Below are 20,049 nucleotides of genomic sequence, written 5' to 3'. Positions count from 1 at the left end.
AAGCCACGTAGGAAACAACTAGATCTTAGTGGTCTTCTCCTCCGTCCTACTCCCATCCCATCCCATCCCATCCCATCCCAAAGGCTTTGTGGACTACTTCTCCTTTCCCCAAGGAGATAAAGAGCTGTTGTTGTATCAGGCCATGGATCCTCAAGTCTACAGGGCTGCAAAGCTTGGTGACATTACACTTCTCCAACAAGTAGTGATTGAAGATTCTAGCCGATTGCTAAGAGTAACTCCAAATGAGAACACAGCCCTTCACGTCTCAGTGAGTTTCGGTCACATAGAGTTTGTGAATGAAGTGTACTCTGCTCTTCTCCGACACAATTCAAATTTAGAAGGTAACATGGAATACAACAGAAGCCTATCTCTAATCACACAGGTGAACTCAGAAGATGATACTGCCCTTCATGTAGCAGCCAGAGAAGGGCACGCTTCCATAGCTAAATTTCTAATTGAAAAGATAAAGCCTTGGTCTTCGAGCCATGATGTCGAAAGTGGAAATTATAGTTCAGTTGTTCTTGAGAAACTAAGGATGAGAAACAAGAGCTTTCACACAGCCCTGCACGAAGCTGTGAGTAGAAATGACTTTGAGATGGTAAAGTTGTTGACTGAGACTGATCCTGATTTAGGGCATCCCAACTATGATGCTGATCACGCAGAAGGATGTGGGGAATCTCCACTCTACTTGGCTGCCAGTGACGGATGCTTGGATATTCTCAACCAAATCTTTCTCATTTGTCCATCTCCAGCTCATGGTGGACCACATGGTCGGACAGCTTTACATGTGGCCGTCGTTGAAAGGAGGCTAAGTGTGGTGAAAGTACTATTGGAGAAAATGGGTAAAATACTTGTGGATAAAGTAGATAAGAATGAAAGGACCGCTCTCCACTATGCAGTATCCGACGGTTCCTTCCAAATAACACAACGGTTATTGCAAAGAAGAGGTAAGTCTTCCGGTGACCTCAACATAGTACAACAGTTGTTGAGGCATGATACTTCCAATGCGTATAAATTGGATAAAGATGGTCTCTCACCACTTCACATAACTGCTCTTGAATCAAGCATTCAGGTATTTCGAGAACTCCTCAAATGTTGTCCAGATTCTGGGGAGTTGGTGGACAAAAAGGGTCGTAATGTTCTTCACTTTGCTGTGATGAGTAAGGATTTCAAGAAAATCAGTTTTGCCTTGAGGCAAGTAGAGCTTGAGGGACTGGTAAACAAGACAGATGATGACGGAAACACCCCATTCCACCTTGCGGCAACACTTGGCTCTTTCATGCTTATGCGACATTTTCTTTCAATTAGAAGAGTTGACGTAAAAGCAACCAACAACATGGGTCAGACAGCTGCCGAAATTTTTCAATCGACTCAAGAAGGAAACACAGCTTCGATGTTGGTAAGGCTTTCGTTATTTCCTCTATCCGCTTCTTGTATAGTGTCTAATTCACACATTAAATCCATTTGTATGTTCTCTCGTTTTTACAATTGACTTTCACATTGAATGAATTCCATAGGTTAGAGAATGGTTCTTGTTGGAAGGCCTGATCCAAGCTTATTATGTGAGCCTGGCATGTTTTACAAGCCAATTAATCATGATTCCAAAGGTGTAAGAAATTATATTATATTCTAATTCAAATGACCAATTAGATAATGACCAAGTGGCCCAAGTAAATCTCCTAGTGTTTAATTAATTTGGATTTAATTATGGAAACTAATCTTTATATTTTGCAATTTTTTTTTTATTGAAGATGCATCGATCCCAACCTATATATAAGACTTTATGACCTCTCTCTACCCTGATGTTGATTCTCATTAATTATTGGTATTTATTGCTTAAAAAAACCCTTAAAAGATAATAATAAATAAATAAATAAATAATTCAATTGACAATTTGACATGCAGAAAGTCATTAATCCTACGGACTTTTTTCTTTCTGCCAACTGATTAATTACTCCTATTAATCAAAACTCCATATTCTTGTTGCAGTTATACCAATTATTGATGGCTCATATTTTTTTGCCACGGCATGCAATAAATGTAAGAGGAGAAAATAAATGGATGATTGGAGGAGGAGGAGGAGCAAATAAGGAGCAAATATGCAGTGACCCCCTCCAGAATCAGGCAGAGGGAGAAAAAAAAGCAGCAACAACAAAGGTTACAAAAAACCAAAGAGAAATGGGGAAAACTCTCCAAATAGTAGCCTCTCTTATTGCCACCGTAACCTTCACAGCAGTTTTTCAAGTCCCCGGTGGCTACAATACCGTTTCTGGAAAGCCTTTACTCATCGACAATCCAGACTTCAAAAGTTTTATGATTCTCGATATTCACGCTTTGAGTCTGTCGCTTATTAGTCTGATAGTCATGTTCTTGCCCCCATTAGTTGGCGACCATTTCTATTCTTCATTTTTGGAAATGGGTACAACTCTTATATGCTACGCAATTGTCTTCACTTTCGTAGCGTTCTTAAAGGGCATGAGGGCAGTATTATCAAATTTTGACGTAGTTTCTGCTTTAACTTCTTTAACTTCTGCTTTAACTTCTTTAATTGTGTCATTAGTTTATATCTTATTTCTTGCAAATATTGTTGCTACTTTATTTCTTCTCAGGAGGCATTCACGAATCGGTCCTTAAACAGTTTGAGTCTTTTACTGCTTGGTATTTTGTTCCTTTTATAAGTGTCATTTTTCGGTGGCAAATATTCTCCTTTTTAAAAGGAAGAATTAAGAAAATTAATGTCTGTATTTGTTATGTTGGTCTGGTATTTGAAGTGACACTACTGTAATGTGTTGTTGTGAATCTTCTATATATTTTAGTGAAATTACTCTACTTAATAAAGGTTTTTTCCATTTACAATTGTTATTCTCGTCGATCACACATTGACTTACACAAGATTTGTAACGGCACAATTTCTCGTAATGAAATTATTACAAAATTTCCCTTTCACTTTGAAAGGGCTTCCGTTCCCAATTGTAAGGTGTAAATTATATATATTATATTATATTATAAAAGAAGGGAACCTTGTTCGCTTGCACAGTCACTATAACAATCCCAGGTAAATGGGAGGTCGCACGAAGCCTTATGGGCGGGGCAACGTCATTTTCTTGCCTAACTGTATCTTGACTCTAGATGTAGAAACACACAAGGGGGCACAGTTCTTTTACCATAATTAAGACACAAAGTATTAATCTTGATTATTTAATGTAGAAAGAGAGCGGTTCAGGTTCAAGTACGAGAATGTACAAGAACGGTTCTGATCCGTGGATATAGAATCAATTTTCTTTTTCTTCATTTAATAGATTCTATATCCACGGATCAGGAGTGTACAAGAACATTCTCGTACGTGAACCTAATCCGTTCACGTGTAGAAACCCATCCTACCAAAAGGTCATGGGTTCAAGCCTTCTGGTTCTCATCTTCCCTCCCCCTATAGAATAGGCTCGACTAGGGGAGAGAGAGAGAGAGAGAGAGAGAGAGAGAGCTATCCTCCGACTCCGGCTCTGATGTCCTTGGGGAGCGTGGCATGAGTCCAAGGTTATAAAACTTGTGATCGGTCTTGGGGATCAGTCAAAGTCCGAATCACCCTGAATTTCATTATATTGAACAGATTTTATCCTTATTTTTCAATAAAAATTAATTTTATTATCATTTACATTTATATTTTACTATTCGATTGGTATTAAATTGTCAAAGCCGATATGATTCAATCCGGCTAATACTGATACGATCCGAATTTTAGAACCATGGTCCTGAGAGCATATCCCATTTACCAGTTGCTTCCATATTTTTTTTTTCTTAATCTCTCTCTTTGTTGATGGAACTGCTCCCATGATGCTCTCCTCCAATGGGACCCTCTAACTTTTGTGTTCAACAGTGAAAATCAATTGAACGTGAAATCAGAATTTTAAGTGGAATTTGAGAACTTGGATCTGGTCTGAGGAGATTTGCGAGAGAGGAAAAAATTGGGCCATGGGTTTCGGTGGACAGACTGATTATGACGCTTGAAGAGTGGTCCGAGTTCAGTGGTGTGAGGGGGTACTGCTGGGAGAAGGGAGGGGGGAGAGAGGGACAGGAACAGAGACAGATGAAAGGACGGAGATGGAAAAAAAGGGGAGAGAGAAGAGGGAAAGGGAGGAGGGAAAGAAATTACAAAGAAAATTATTAAGTAATTGGAAAGTAAAGTCAGGTGGTTACAAATTATTAAGTACTAGGCAATGATTCTCTCTGTAGTTTGGAGGCTTAGAAAGTGGTTCTCTCTAATTGGAGGCTTAGAAACATGACTATTGCTTTTCAATTGGCTATTTTGTCTCATTAATCTTACTAATTAGTGTACCCCATTGTGCGTCCGGAAGAATTTTGGATTTATAGGAAGGAAAAGGAAAAACCCTTCACCATTTTGATATACCCAAGTGAGTAGGATTCTTCATACTTTTTCATCATTGAATAGCAATTATTCAGTACCTCAATCTCTGTGTGTGTGTGGGGGGGGGGGGGGGTTGAGTGCATGTGTTTCGGGTGTGTGCAAGTAGTGCGTTTGTGTGTGTGTCGGGGGGTGTGTTGAGTGCATGTGTTTCTGGGTGTGTTGTGGGTGTGTGTAGGTAGTGCGTTTGTGTGTGTGTGGGGGGGGGGTGTTGAGTGCATTGTGTTTGTAGGTAGTGCGTTTGTGTGTATGGGGGGGGGGTGATTGCATGTGTTTGTGGTTATGGGTAGGTAGTTCGTTTGTGGGTGGGTGTGGGGTGTGGGGTGTGGGGTGTGGGGTGTGGGGTGGGGGCAGGGGTGACTAAGAGGTGTTAAATGGTGGATTCAACTTGGTCCCAAATCAGATTGAATTGGTTTCGATCTAAGAATGAGGGTTAAATGGTCCGATACAGTTTCAATTTATTTCAATTTTTCACTTTAGTTTAGATTGGCATGTTTTCAAGTTTGAACCACAATGAAATCTTGCATTCATAACTTATAGTGAGTAAAGATTCAGTAAAAACACTTCAAATCATCTTCCTCAAAATCAAACAAGTAAACAATCATGAAGAGAGAAATTGATTTGATGTGTTCATGTTGTAATCAGGACAAAGAGGATAGCCTAGTAGTGGCAGCTCTGGCTTAAAGAGTTGGCGCCCAAAGGAGGAGGCTGTGGGATCGAACCCTGTCGTACGCATTGTGTGTGTGGGTGTGTGTGTAGGTGTATGCATCCATGGATTGTCCAGATGGTTGGGGTAAATTAGATCTCCAACTTAAGTAGAGATCGTGGCATGAAATCACAAAATACCCTTACTATCAAATCATTCATTTAATTGTCTAAAATTTTGTATAGTGACCAAGGAGATCGATAGAAGCATTGTCACAAATCAGTTTTCCTATTCATAACCTCATACTCATTGACTTGTAACAATATTGAAATCAATGGATAATCAATTCACCTATTCATAACCTCATAGTCCTTAATTATTATTATTATTATTATTATTATTATTATTATTATTATTATTATTATTATTATTATTATTATTATTATTATTATTATTATTATTATTATTATTATTATTATTATTATTATTATTATTATTATTATTATTATTATTATTATTATTATTATTATTATTATTATTATTATTATTATTATTATTATTATTATTATTATTATTATTATTATTATTATTATTATTATTATTATTATTATTATTATTATTATTATTATTATTATTATTATTATTATTTTGGTTATTTTATTGGTTTCATTTGGTTCAGTTTTCTATCTAGATGTCGATTGGTTTAGAACGATCTGATTTTCAACATGTCCCGTCATACCCCAAACCAAAACCAGTTTGATAAGGATCAATTCAGTTCGGGAGCTCTTAACTTTGTAATATTCATGAAGCTATAACATTACAAGAACATTTGTCTTTCTACATTTGAAGATTGAAGGAACACCATTTATTTGCGATGTTCATTGGACTCAGTTCCACTACCAACACTGTAATAAACAACAGGGTGAAGGCTGTGATCTTCAACACTTAAATAAATAGAAGGGCAATAATTGAAATTTTCAGTATTTGGGTCCATCTCCGGCGGAAATGGGTTTAAGGGTATCCCTACCTCAACACTCCCTTCCAACATTTGAATCACTCTATCCATGTATGGCCTATTGGAAGGTATTTGTTGAATGCACCATAAACCTACCAAATAAATCCTCTCCACAACTTCCTCATCTCGATCATCATTTACTTCTCTTTGATCATCTATTCCTTCATTATCAATCAAAATTGTAGCATTATTATCCACTCTTCTCATGGGTAAAGGAGACACCATTCTTAACCTTGTTAAATGCCCATAAAGGACAATAAACTTGGCTTGATTCATCATTTGCCCCTGAATCATAGTTCTTTCTACCACCAACTATCTCTAGAAGCAGCATCCCATAACTAAACACATCGGATTTCTCAGTCACTGGACAATAATTCTTCAGCCACATCTCTGGCGCCAGAAACCCTGGCGTGCCTCGAGCCCTCATTAGCGAAACAGGGCTATGATCCTTATCAATCATCTTAGCAATCCCAAAATCGGCGACTTTCACCGTGAAATTGGCATCCAATAACACATTGTGAGGTTTAATGTCACAATGCAGGATCCTAATTCTACAGTCCTGGTGTAAGTACAATATCCCCCTAGCTGTCTCTAAAGCTATAGCATACATTTGTTTATAGCTTAAAGGTTGAAAACTTCCATCATTGATCTCTCCTTCTACTTGGTTTCTTCTTTGTAGATGTACTTATCTAAGGATCCATTCTCCATAAACTCATAAACCAGAGCACGTTTATCCCCTTGAGCACAATAATCCAACAAACTCACTAAGGCACCATTTGACAATGTTTTGTTTCTGCCGTTTCTGCTTTTTCTTATTCCCAGAAACAGAGAAACAATCTAGAAAGTGTTTGATAAAATTGTTCCGTTTCACCAGTTTCTAAAAACATAAATCAAAATTTATGTCTATTTACAATTCTAGAAACGACTTTGACGAAACAAGTAGGACTTGCTTATCATTTCTAGAAACGAATTTGAGAGAGAAAAAAGGTTGTTATGCCCGATAAATCTCTCAACTATTTAAACCTAAAAGGAGACAACCGAACCCTCTCTCTCTTTTGGGCATCCGATGATACTATTAGGTTTTTTAGTGGCATTATGTCTGCAAAAAACGTTTCGAGAAACAGGTTTATCAAACACTAAAAAATTCGTTTTTATTTTTGAAATTTGAAAAGCCTTTTCTGCTGTTTATAGACACAGAAACAACATAAACGTTATCAAACGGTGCCTTTGTGGTGGATATTTCCAACCGTTGCCACTTCATTAATGAATTGTTTCTGGCTTTGTTTTGATTTTAGAAGCTTTATAGCTACTGATACTTTGACCCATGTTGAGGAATGATCCCTTTATAGGCGCTTCCATATCCTCCTTCACCAAGTTTTGTAGAAAACTTGTTAGTGAACTTCTTTATTTGAGAGTAGGAATATCTCTTAGGGGATATATTGGAGATTGCTTCTTTCTTTTTCTGGTCTTCTTTCTTTTGTTTACGCCGAGGATGAAGAGGATCACCACCATTGCCAAGAGTGCTAGGAACACCACCACAGAAGTAGAAACCGTTGTATTGAATTGAATGATTTGAGGAGATCATCAGAATTCTGTTTTTTTCTTTTTTTTCCAATAAATTTAAGGGAGAAAGAACGTTGTCAAGCTGCATTACATATGAAAGAACATTGTCAAGCTGCATTACATATTCTAGCGCCTCCCTTTGTCTATCTCTCTCCTCCTCCTTATGAAATAACATAGTTGCCCCTACTGTGAGAGGAGACAGATAGACTCAGAGAGGCATTGGTGTAAGCTACACAACTTGACAGCAAATTCAATCTCTAAATTTAAGGGAAATTTTCCTAGATCTACTATAATTACACAAGAAAAATAATTACCAAACAAGAAGATTTGACTTTGTTTTACACTTACATTGTCTTTAAACCTTGTATTGTAATTCTTTTTCTTATCAAGTAGAGCTAGCGAATTATCCCTAAATAATTTAATTAGGATTGATCAGGGTTCCTGAACATGAGTAATCATGAAACACTCCAATTGAATCCAGGAAGGGTACATATTTGTGACCATGAACAATAGGGTTTGATAGTTGATGATAAACCCAAAGTTCATAGTGTCATATCGCTACTTGAGAAGGAATCATTTGTGTCACCATCTTACATGGAATTCCACCATTCATGGGATATCCGTATTCAAATCAATGATATATTAATTATTTTGACTAGTGGTCTAAATAACTTAATTTTGAGCAGTGGAATCCCATATAGGAAGGGCACCTTCTCTCCCCACATGTGGAACTAATCCAGACTTCTACTCTGACCTATGCAAAATCATTTCTTAGCACACATAGACTAGTCTAATTAAACACTAATAGTAACAAATATGATTGGACCTTACTTATTTTATTGTTTAGTTTGCAGGGGGTATGTCTCACTTGTTTTAGGGATTTCTCTTCCTTCTTTTAGGTCTATCTAAAGAGAGTTATAGAGATTGCTTCTTTTTTGTATCCTTTTTTTTTTCCTTCTTAATACACACAAATTATCTATCGAAATTTTACTCTGTATCAAATCTCTTTAGTTTAAGAAAGCAAAAAAAAATTACATGTATAATATATCATTCTTAAATATGGTAGGAAATTTAAGTAGTTTAAACAATCACATGAGGTAATGATTACAAGATTTATTTTTTTAATTTCAAAATTTCCACTCCCTTTCCCTTTATTTTCCTTGCAACTAAGTGTAACAGACCTGAAACATAAGATTGAAGACCAAACTAACCATCAATTTTCCTTTATATGGAGAATTTTCCATTTCATGGTCCAATTTGATAAGGCTCATGTATTCTGTCATATTACGAGAAGGTGAGGTAATTTCAACTGTTGGATAGAGAGGGCAATGTTTAGATTTATCATGTGTCAAACTCCAAATCCAAATAAAATCAAAATACCTTCCCATTTTCTCCATGCACCCTTCTGCTTGTACATGTGGATTTTCAAAGCTATAATTTTGTTATTTGGCAAAATCCAATTGAACTGAAACTTAACTAGTGGGCAAAGAACCATAGGGTACATGTACCCATCTATAAAATTGTGTCCCCATCTAACAAGTCATGTGGCTGATTTTTGGACCAACCAAATAAATTTTACCTTATTTATGTATAACATGATAAAATTCTTATGAATGGGGACTAGAAAGCATCTATTTAATACAATTTAAACTTAAAATGAGTAGAGGAAATAGCTAAAATTACAAAAATGTCATTTTACAGTAATTTTCATCTGATGGCATATTCTTAATTTTACTAAATTTTAAATTAAGGTTTGATCCATTTTCCATAATGAAAATAGATCCTCGACCACATGGACTTCCCTATGTACTTCCAAATGGAAAATAGTGTGAGGCTTCACCAAATTTCAGGCACCTAGATGGACCTATAATAAAATATACCAAGACTTTTTTAGGCCAGGACGTATTTGACCGATCACAGGAGGAAATATATCACTCATCTATTATTTTTCACCATATTCACAGATCTAAAAGTTAGTAGAACTTTATAAATATCAAACGTCAAAGGAAATAAAGTACAAATCAAAGATGATTGACCAATATCCTTAAACCAAGAAATCTACCTCACTATCAGTCTAAACTCGTATTTCTCCCTAGACTTGCTCTTTGGCACCTTGCAGTCCTTGAAGGAGACCCCTAGCTTCTGATCCCTATGTACATCCTGCAACACCAAGTAAGTTCATAGAGGCCAGAAATTGAAGTCATACAACAAACAGGTGGTCATCCCAAATTTTTTATTAGAGGGTCCACCCCTATGTTGATACCTAATGGGACGTTCCTGATATTCAGTTAAGGTCCTACAAGGCTCCTCCATCAAAGGTTAGAAAAAATTTCTACCAAAAAAAAAAAAAAAGGGATAGTAAAATTAACGTCAGGGAAGACATTAGAGCTATGGATTCATTTGTTGATGATAATGATCAAAGAAGAAGGATTAGGTTTGGATGTAGAAAAATTAAACTTATTTCAAGAAAATCAGATGAAAAAAAAAAAAAAAAAAACAGAAAGCACAATCTTACACAGCTTTAGAGAAGATAGAACTTGTAATGAAGAATTTAATCAAAAGAATTAAAGGCGGTTAGAAGAATTTTGCACGCACTACTAAGCACTTGTAGCCCAAAAGTGTTTAGAACCAAAGTCCTTTGTTGAACATGACCATACCACCCAAATAATTTTTTTGTAACTTATTATGTATTGGATTTGTGAGCTTATAAACTTAATGTCTATTCCATTATAATGAACCAATACATACACTAAAGAGTGTCATCTAAATATGGCAATACCTAACAAGGAAATAAAATCAATGCCAACATTATATCTAGTGAAATAGAATATTGATATAATTTTACTGCTAACAAGAGTTACACCCAAATCAACTTTAATATGATCATTTCACATTTTCATTTACATGAATTTTATGTCGAAATAGATACGACCAACACAACTGCAGGGATTTTCACCCTTAAACCAAGGTGTGTATTGAGAAGACAACAATAATAAACGATCCAATAGGAATAAATCCAAGTCAAAATTTATAAATATATCCCAAGCACATCTAAGGAAACTAAAGTTACAAGAAAACAATAAATCACACAAGAACACCAAGCGATTTTACGTGGAAAACCTTGCACATCTACTATAAAGGAAATGAGAGTGCAAAGGTTACACTCAGTGTTTCTTTTAAACTTGAGATTTCATAAGCAATTGGAGATAATACAGAAAGGATTACCTCACAAGAAGCCAAACCAAGCTCTCCTACAAAACCAGATCTCATAAAGACTCCTTGCTTTGATGATAGCTCCAACTTGTAGTAAAGAAACCAAAGCTTCAAAGTCAATCCCAAACACCACTTGTCTCTCTAGCTCCTCCTTCTTCTTCTTCCCTTTTTCTTTCTCTTCATTTTCTTCCTTTTTTTCTCTCTTTCTTTTTCAGCTCTCTTGCTCATTCCTGAACTTCAGAACACACAAGAAAAAAAAAATGCCTTTTAACGTTTCAGCTCCTAACCAACTCCACTCCTTATTAAATGGGGTTCCAACGTTCAACATGGGCTGGACAAATGGGGCTGGGCCCCACCAACAACAACCACGTGTAAACCAAATAGCTCCCTTGGGTCAAGAAACCAGTCATCTTGTGGATCGATCTCCTCTCTGATTACTGGGCCAAGGAATCATCCAACAGCTGAGAGGATTCAAACACGCATCCCAACACATGGGCGTGCATCCCATATCCGCCCACCTATCATATGGTATTCTTCGGCGGCCCAATAATTGGAGAGGATCTTTATTTTCCTAATCTTGGCGGGTGGAGAGCCTTGTATAATATGTCCAATAGATACCGTAAGAAATGGTTAATGATTGACTTGGGAAAAAAACGAGTAGGTGAATTCCTTTTTGGGTAGAAGAGAGTCAGTGAATTTGGTCTTCAGGAAATTGGGGTCAGTTATATGAAAGAAACATCTATATTTGATAATTGCGAGATGCAGATATTCCACTACTCTACTGGTGGGCTGATATAATTCATTGGCTAAAAAAAATTTTTAGCTGATTTTTCTTCTGTTGACTTGTTTGACTTGATTATTATTCAAGTGATGATTCCATTTAATTTTGGAAAATGGATTTCGTTGATTTTGGTAAAATAAAAAAAAAAAATCAGTCTTTTGAAATAGACTCCAATGATTTTTCCTTTCTTTTCAATCACCCACCATTCTCATTTGTTATTTACCAAAACCATGATGATATTGTTTACTATAATAGATTTTACTTTTTTTTCCTCCTATGAATATTTACCCTCGTTGTCTTTTATTATTATTATTATTATTATTATTTATTTTTTATTTTTTATTAAGGATATCCCATCTCCTCATCGGATCGATGATTTGTATCAGTATCAGTAGAGGCTGGTATCGGTATTCGATCAATCTCGTATCAATGAATCGATATGGATCAAAAGTACAATGGTAAAAAATTAAAGCACCAGTGCCAAGGCTAGTGGTCGGGAGAGTGTGCATAAGCATCAAACAAGGAAGGGCATATTTTCACAGTGTTCTGTGTCTAGGAGTATAGGGTGCAGCCCAGATAGCATTCTTTTCCTCCTGATTATGTGGCCCTTGAACCCTAACCGAAGGAGGGAAAAATGATGGCCCTGCCCCTATGAAATACAAAAGCCACCCTCTATTGATGCCCCTATGCACCCCCTCATTGGCCCCCTCATTGATGTAAGGGTCATGAGACCAAGTAGTGTTCTTCTTTCATATTCTTATTACTACTAAGGAAAAATAACTATGTTGGTGAGTATGGCCTATGCCAATGCTTCTATGTGTCTATCTCTTTGCTCTCAAGTAAAAAGACATATTTGCCCCTTATTTGGCAGAGGAGAGAGATAACACTCACATGGGGATGTTTAGTGCTCTTCACTGCTTTCACTGAAAATTGAATGATTCTTATTCATCCCCAGTATGACTCGATCCATGTGGTTGTGGGTCAATATGAGCCTGTGGAACTAGTCAGACCGAAGGCCTAGATACCAAGAGAGAGAGAGAGAGAGAGAGAGAGAAAGCTGGATATAAGGAGTACTGGCATAGACCATGCTCTCAAACGTAGAACCACTTCCCTTTTTTTGTGCATAGGTAGTAGGGTTGTAAGTTTGGCATACCATGGCCCGTCCTAAGTCCAAATAGGGCTTAGGTTGAGATACCTTGAGGGCGGGTCAAGGCCTCAACCTGGCCAGGCCAGGGTTGAGTCCTTGGACTAAGCCTGACCTGTTTTAAGTTATATTGTAAAATATATATCATAAACTTTACACTTTAGACACATTTTGTTATAGAATATAATATATATGACCTCTACACTAACACAGGGGCCAATGGGAGCACTAGTAGAAACGTCAAACGTGGGTGGGATTTTCACCTTTTATGAGTGGTGGGATGATTAGTTTTCCCCCATTGTATCTGGCACAAGGACCACTCCCTTTTAGGATTTTCACCTTTTAGGATTTTTTTTCTTTATATATATATATATATAGCTATTACATTCCAAGGAACCATCCAAGGAGACTTTACACATGCACACTAGAGCGGAAAGGGGGAACATATGTGAACGGAGTCGATCCATTGACCATCTACACTCCTAGCTCCTACTCTTCAAGCAGAGGCTACAACCAGTGTGCTATGCACTGGATACACTAATGTTAATTTATGTGAAATTGATGGTTTTCTTATCAGCTTTACCCAGCCCATGCATCTCTCCCTTCCCCTCCCCATGGTCAGGCTCAACTAGGGTTAGATTTTTCAGGCCTAGAGTCAGGGCCAGACCTGGACCTAATTAGGGGGACTTAGGATTGAGCTGGGGTTTTAAAAAGCCCAGCCCAAACCGATTTCAGCCCCAACAGTTAAAACCCCAGTCCAAACCAATTTCAGCCCTAATAGATAGGCCCAAGAGAGCTGCACTCACAACCTTTTAATTGTGAAATATTTTGGTCTTTGCCAACTGAACTACCACTTAAGGTTATATATATACACTATTATTATTATTTGCCTATAGGTTAGGGTAGACTTCTTATCTACAAATGTCAGAGTTACTTCTAGTTTTAAGTTATCCATGTATGTTGCACCTTGAAAGTTTACAGCTGAAGAAAAAAAAAAAAAAAAAAGCGCCTCGAAAGTGAACCTACCCGTTTTTTATAGACATTTCTCAAATCTGGTCCCTTTTTTTTTCTTGCCATTCATCAGAATCCCAAACTCTCAACTGGAAAATGGAAAATGGGAAATGGAAAATGAGAGAGGGTTTATTGAAGAGAAGAAAGATTCAAACTGTCCGTTTGAGGGTGGTCCTTGAACAAAGAGTAGAATACAGACCTGGTTCTACTATATACCTGAAACTTGTGACGCATCTCTTGTGCTTGAATCTGAGCTTCCTCTCTTTAAAATGTTTGTTTGGGTTTAAAAGAAAACATTATTTATCCCAATAATAAATTGAATTAATGTTGGTTCTAGTCATTTGTAAACCGATATTATTATCCCAATAGTAAATTGAAAACATTATTTATTTATTTATTTATTTATGCCCATAGACCACTAAGGATTGGCATCCCAATTTATGGAAAGACTGCCAGGGGTGGGAGGTTGTGAGGGGGCAGTGGGAAAGGAGAGTAAAAAATTTCAAGTATCTGAAAAGGGGAGAATCGAAAAAGCAACAACATCTCGCTTGGATTTCAGCCAATTCTCAACTGCAATAGATGATCACCACCATGTCAAGAGACACTGTCTAAAAGCATTATTTATCACTATCAAGTGTTTTTTTTTTTTTTTTTTTTGGGAGGGGGGGGGCAAATAATCTGATAATCCAAGTGTCAAATTATATGATACAACCAGAGGATTGAATCTATTGAATATGGAAATTATGAAATCACCTAGTTATTTATGAAACTGCTATTTCCTGCATCCATGGGTTTAATTTTTATTTTTACTTTTGTTAATCTTTACATTGTTCTCAAGGTACATAACTTAGTATAATACCATATGTCAGCCCCCCTAAACAAAAATTCAAATGATTCAGTACTAACCATGGATTAACAATTCAATATCTTTGTTGTTCTCCCTTCCTTCTAGTGAAAATCATCTGCAGCCACTGCATCAGTACAGTGAGCATCGGGTGGCCAGGATCTCCATGGGGTGCATGCCCAGATGCTCTCAACCGTCCGATGCTCACTACACCTCACTGCTCACTGCAAAGGATGTGGACTCCCCTCTGCCCCGACCCTTTCATTTTTTTTTTTTTCCTTTTTTCCTTTTTTGTCTTATTCTTTCAATTAAAATCCAAGTTGAGTGCCTGACTAATAAGTGTTAGACCAATATCAAAATGCAGCAATTTTCATCCTGATCCACCAACCCCTCTCTTTTGTTATATATTGAATATATCTTTGCATTTTTTTCTCTAATTTTTAAAATAAAAGATAAAAAACATGTATTAGATTTTTTATTTCATTGGAATAAAGAGTTACATGACTAGTTAAAGAGGACACCCCGGGTGTAGCTCCGCTGGTTCAAATTAAGATAGTGTGTGTGAATCATCCAAAAAAAATAAGATAGTGTGTTAATAACGGACGTCTCCAACTTTAGTCTTCTCGTGACTGATCTATTACACGGGTTAGATGTGACTACGTGTAACCAAGGTTTATCCTTAGACCTGAACCGTAAAATCTAACAGGTTCGAGAGGTTCCTTAAAAATAAAATAAAATAAAAAATAAAACTAGAGAGGAAATTCTTCTTTAGTCTTTGCACTAGAGATCCTGCGTAATGAGCCTACACTCTTGAGGAAGGATCCACTCCTGGTGATCTCACGCAAGGGCATGTTTGTGAACCTGATAAGATTGTAAGCCCATGCACCACAAGTCATCCCCAAGATGGGTGCTACTATATACACCCATAATGACTTGTACCGGTTCCATACTATCGTAGGCCCCAAACTTCTTGCTGGGTTCATTGATGACCCTGAAACTAATCATGTCAAATTCCATCAGTAAATACACATGTAGCTTAGGATATATATAATTTAATACAAAAATGAAATAAAAGAGGAATGAATGCTTCCTGGTCGAGCAATCCCTGTACCCACACACAGAGGGCAGTGTGTGTGGAATGGGCGCCTTCATGATCTGGCTTCATAGTGGAAAAGGAAAATGAAGATAATTAATCTGAAAGAGGTCTGGTCAATCGCCTTTGCCATTTCAGCTAAAAATATTTGGAAAAAAAGGAATGGGCGCCACTTTGAAGACAGACAGAGACAACAAAGGCATGTGATTGAAATGATTAAGAACGACATTAGAGAGACTATTCCTAATGTGAAAACATCAATCAAATCCATGAATGAAATTCTTTGTTGCAGGAGGCTGGGTCTGAGCATTCTTAGCGCGGGCATTAAACCCCCCTGGAAGTTTATTAGTGCAAACCGCTTACGGGGTGGGTCAAGCTAAACTTTGATGGAAGTTCTCTTGGAAACCCTGGTAATGCAGGTGTAGGTGCAATCATGAGAGATCATAATGGCAGGTGCCTCTGGTCTTGCAGCATATATTTGGGGATCAAAGAAAATTATGAAGCAGAATTAGAAGGTCTAATGCATGGTCTCATGAAAGCAAAACAGTTAGCTATTCCATTCCTATGGATAGAATCAGACTCAGCTGCTCTGGTTATGTCCGTTCATCAGGGAAAAATTCCATGGATGGCTATGCAGAGATGGAACCATCTAAGGCAATACCTGGGAAGTATTACATGGAAATGGCAGACTTCCTAACCAAGAAAGCTGCAAAATCAAGATGCTCGACAGTCAATTACGTCTTTCCATCCCATATCTCCGATATGATGGCGAGAGATGAATCTTCTAGACCATCGTATAGATTTATTTAGTGAGCGGCCCTAGGTCCTTCTGATGGCTATGCCGAAGGTGGGGCCTCGTGGCATGCTCTGTGAATTGTATGTTGATTGCTGGTTTTTTCTTCTTTCTCATTAAATTATCCATTTAGCAAGAAAAATAGAAGGGGAAATTTTATTTTGTTGACGTTTAAAGAAATGTGATCTCATATGCAAAGTAGGGAAAATTTTTGTTTTGATGATGTCTTAAGAAAAAAAATGTTCGACAAGGACATTCATCCACTTCTACGAAAAAGACATTCATTAATGTTATCTAGCTTGACTTGTTCTTTTTACTTATGGGACCTAAGGTCTAGCAACAATATTGTATCTTATGTTTTAACCCTGTAGGTGTTGTCGTTAGTGTGTGATAAGTTGTTCTACTTCCATTCTATGGTTAGACAAGTCTTATAATAATGACTCCATGAAGAGATTTTCTCATATCGTTAAGGATTTGTTTTTATTTTATTTTTGATAAAGAGAAGATTCATTAGAATCAAAAACAGAAAGGAAAACACATTGGAACTGTTCATATTATTCTTATAGTTATTATTAAAGCTTTCAACATCTATGACTTATTTTTGTTAGGGATTCTTTATCATAGAATTATATGAATAACCTCATTGATGTTAGAATACAAGAATCATAAATCAATCATAAAAGATTAACCATAGGTGTAGTCCCTAAGCCAAGAACACACTAACATATAGATTTACCTCATACATGATAATCAATGAGAGTAGAAGAATACATGTGTGTAAGTTTAGAAATCCCATAAGTATTGATCACGTAACTCTCTCCCATGTGCTTAAAGATTAGTCTCATGAAGATTGTAACAAAGAACTACACAATGGAGTCCCAGCTGCTAAGATCTTCTGCAGCCTTTCACCCTCGGAATACTCTCACATGCACTATTCTTATGGGGGAGTCCGTGCTTCCAAAACCATGAAGATGTTAAAGTGACGGCTGTAGAGACCTTTAGCTTCTATTTATAATAGAATCTCTAAAACCATAATTCATTCCCACAATGGATTGGGTTAGGAGTTTCCTAATCATAGTCGGTCTATAATTGCTTGGGCCCAATGGATCAATCGGTATCGGTTAAGCCCACATAAAAATCCTAACAATCTCCTACTTGGGGTATACTGATACTGATGTCTTTTCATTAACACTGGCCAAATAATCCCAAGACTGAACACCACTCAAACAAACTTTGATTTAATCAATAATCTCTACTATTGAACAATAGTAGAAAATACACATCAATATACGATATATAACTATCTAATGTTACAAACAATAGAAAACTATCAATCTAAATTGCCTGGAAACATATATATGAGGAATTGATATCATACCTGTGATCACATGAAATATACATTTTCTTATAGGTTCTTTCCTGATCTAAAGATCAGCTTACCTTGAAAACCTCATAGGTAGTAAACTTTGATAATAATCAACACTTAGGCAAACCGCTCTTTTCTTAAATTAATATCTTACTTTGGCATACCGCCTATGGCTAACTGTCACTTCCATGGATTTAGGTTAAATACCATCATAAATCACAAACTTTGGCACAATAATATGTGAACTTAGCATTTTGAGAAAGAAAAAGATGAAGCAGTTATAGGAAATAACAAAAGCCTCACCAACGTAAGTCTTGTGTTTCCTTCCTGAATCGATTGAAAATTTTCAGTAGCTGTCTGACTCTTGTTGTTCGTCAATTTTACATTTACTCTTCTATTTGAATGAAAAGGTCTAACGTACCAGAGAGAGTCTACTGTGGCCGCGAGGTGTAATGGGGTGTTTCCATCATCATCTGCCTTGTTTACAAGTTCGTCAAGCTCTACTTGCTTTAAGACAAACCTTTTTTTCATAATGATTTTACTCATCACGGCAAAGTGAAGAACATTTCAACCCTTTTTGTCCAGAAACTCCCCAGAATCTGGACACCATTTGATGAGTTCTCGAAATACCTGATTGCTTGATTCAAGTGCATCTATGTGAAGTGGTGAGAGACCATCTTTATCCAATTTATACGCACTGGAACCATCATGCCTCAGCAACTGCTTTACTATCTTGAGGTCACCGGAAGGCTTATTTCTTCTTTGCAACTGTTGTACTATCCGGAAGGCACCGTCGGATACTGCATAGTAGACAGTGGTCCTTCCATTATTATCTGCTTTACCACAAGTACTTCACCCATCTTCTCCAATAGTATTTTCACATCTTTTTTTTTTTTTTTTTTGAAAGGATAACAATAAAGGCAAGCATTAATTTAATAGAAATGCCAAAAAAAAAAACCCCAAATAAATAATAGCTATGTCACCACCCAACCCGAGATAACAGTGGTATCAAATCAAGTCATCGTACGAGAATCATTCTCGTGGAGTCCAAGTGTAGATCAAACACTGTAGAAGAATCATTCTAGACCTAATCCAGACTCTATAAAAGTTAAGTACAAAGTAGAGATCAAGAATCAAATACCTAGCCTCCTCTCAACGACGACCACATGTAAAGCTGTCCGACCATGTGGTCCACCGTGACTTAGAGATGGACAAATGAGAAAGATTTGGTTGAGAATATCCAAATGTCCGTCTCTGGCAGCTAGGTAGATTGGAGACTCCCCATACCCTTCCGCATCAGCATCATAGTTGGGATGCCCAAAATCAGGATCTGCCTCAGCCAGCAACTTAACCATCTCATGGTCATTTCCACACATAGCTTCTTGCAGGGCTGTGTGAAAGCTCATGTTTCTCATCCTTAGTTTCTCAGGAATAACTGAACTATTTCCAATTTCGACATCATGGTCAGAAGGTCAAGGCTTATCTTTTCAATTAGAAATTGAGCTATGGAAGCGTGCCCTTCTCTAGCTGATATGAAGGGCAGTATCACCTTCTGAGTTCACTTGTGAGAGAAAAGAGAGGGTTTTGTTGTACTCCGTGTTGCCTTCTAGACTTGAATTGTGTTGGAGAAGCGCAGAGTACACTTCCTCTACAAACTCTGTGTGACCAAACCTCACAGCGACGTGAAGGGTTGTGTTATTTTGTGGAGTTTGCTTCATTAATCGGCTAGAATCTTCAATCACTACTTGTTGGAGAAGTGTAATGTCACCAAGCCGTGCAGCCTTGTAAACTTGAGGATCCATTGCTTGATATAGGGGTGTCAATTCCTAAACCGAACCGGTAAAACCGCCCGGACCGAACCGATAACAACCCGGACCGAACCGAACCGAAGCCTTATTGGTTCGGTTCGGTTTCGAGTATTGTAACCCCAAAACCAAACCGAACCGCATTGAAAACCGGATGAACCCGAAACCAAACCGAAACCGGCTCAAAACCCAGACCGAAACCGAAACAAAACCGGTAAGAAACCAAAACACTCCAAAATTCATTAAAAAAATCAAAATTTGCATAGTTTTGTATACATTTGTATGGAAAATCGAATCCAAACTAGACCAAAAACCAAAACCAACCCGGTTACAAATCGATTTAAGAAACCGAAGT

The 20,049-nt window shown here is 37.2% G+C and overlaps 3 protein-coding genes across 3 annotated transcripts; 1 reads left to right on the top strand and 2 right to left on the bottom strand.

Moving 5' to 3' along the window:
• The first annotated feature begins 135 nt into the window (after positions 1–135).
• On the top strand, positions 136–2,634 carry LOC122061210 (ankyrin repeat-containing protein At5g02620-like). Its single transcript, XM_042624454.1, has 2 exons — positions 136–1,399; positions 1,990–2,634. The coding sequence occupies exons 1-2, from the start codon at positions 143–145 to the stop codon at positions 2,632–2,634; spliced, it is 1,902 nt and encodes a 633-aa protein (XP_042480388.1). The 5' UTR covers positions 136–142.
• Positions 2,635–6,271: 3,637 nt separating this feature from the next.
• LOC122061125 (rust resistance kinase Lr10-like) lies at positions 6,272–6,691 on the bottom strand. The gene has a single exon (XM_042624356.1). The coding sequence runs from the start codon at positions 6,689–6,691 to the stop codon at positions 6,272–6,274; it is 420 nt and encodes a 139-aa protein (XP_042480290.1).
• A 3,011-nt stretch (positions 6,692–9,702) lies between these two features.
• LOC122061046 (serine/threonine-protein phosphatase 6 regulatory ankyrin repeat subunit B-like) lies at positions 9,703–19,691 on the bottom strand. The gene is made up of 4 exons (XM_042624240.1): positions 19,439–19,691; positions 19,031–19,324; positions 18,520–18,722; positions 9,703–9,804 (listed from the first exon to the last, which is right to left on the bottom strand). The coding sequence occupies exons 1-4, from the start codon at positions 19,689–19,691 to the stop codon at positions 9,703–9,705; spliced, it is 852 nt and encodes a 283-aa protein (XP_042480174.1).
• Between the last annotated feature and the right edge of the window lie 358 nt (positions 19,692–20,049).

Source organism: Macadamia integrifolia, chromosome 1, assembly GCF_013358625.1.
Source record: "Macadamia integrifolia cultivar HAES 741 chromosome 1, SCU_Mint_v3, whole genome shotgun sequence".
NCBI lineage: Eukaryota > Viridiplantae > Streptophyta > Magnoliopsida > Proteales > Proteaceae > Macadamia > Macadamia integrifolia.
This window is presented reverse-complemented; position numbering and strand designations above follow the sequence as displayed.

Bases quoted from the DNA above. Each gene is read 5' to 3' on its own strand.
- LOC122061125 (XM_042624356.1), bottom strand. From the start codon at position 6,691: ATGTATGCTATAGCTTTAGAGACAGCTAGGGGGATATTGTACTTACAC.
- LOC122061210 (XM_042624454.1), top strand. From the start codon at position 143: ATGGATCCTCAAGTCTACAGGGCTGCAAAGCTTGGTGACATTACACTT. The intron at 1,400-1,989 runs GTAAGGCTTTCG...TTCTTGTTGCAG, and splicing joins GAAACACAGCTTCGATGTTG to TTATACCAATTATTGATGGC.
- LOC122061046 (XM_042624240.1), bottom strand. From the start codon at position 19,691: ATGGATCCTCAAGTTTACAAGGCTGCACGGCTTGGTGACATTACACTT. The intron at 18,723-19,030 runs GTATTTGATTCT...GTGGTAAAGCAG, and splicing joins CGTCGTTGAGAGGAGGCTAG to ATAATAATGGAAGGACCACT. The intron at 9,805-18,519 runs GTATTTCGAGAA...TTGGTGTTGCAG, and splicing joins CACTTGAATCAAGCAATCAG to GATGTACATAGGGATCAGAA.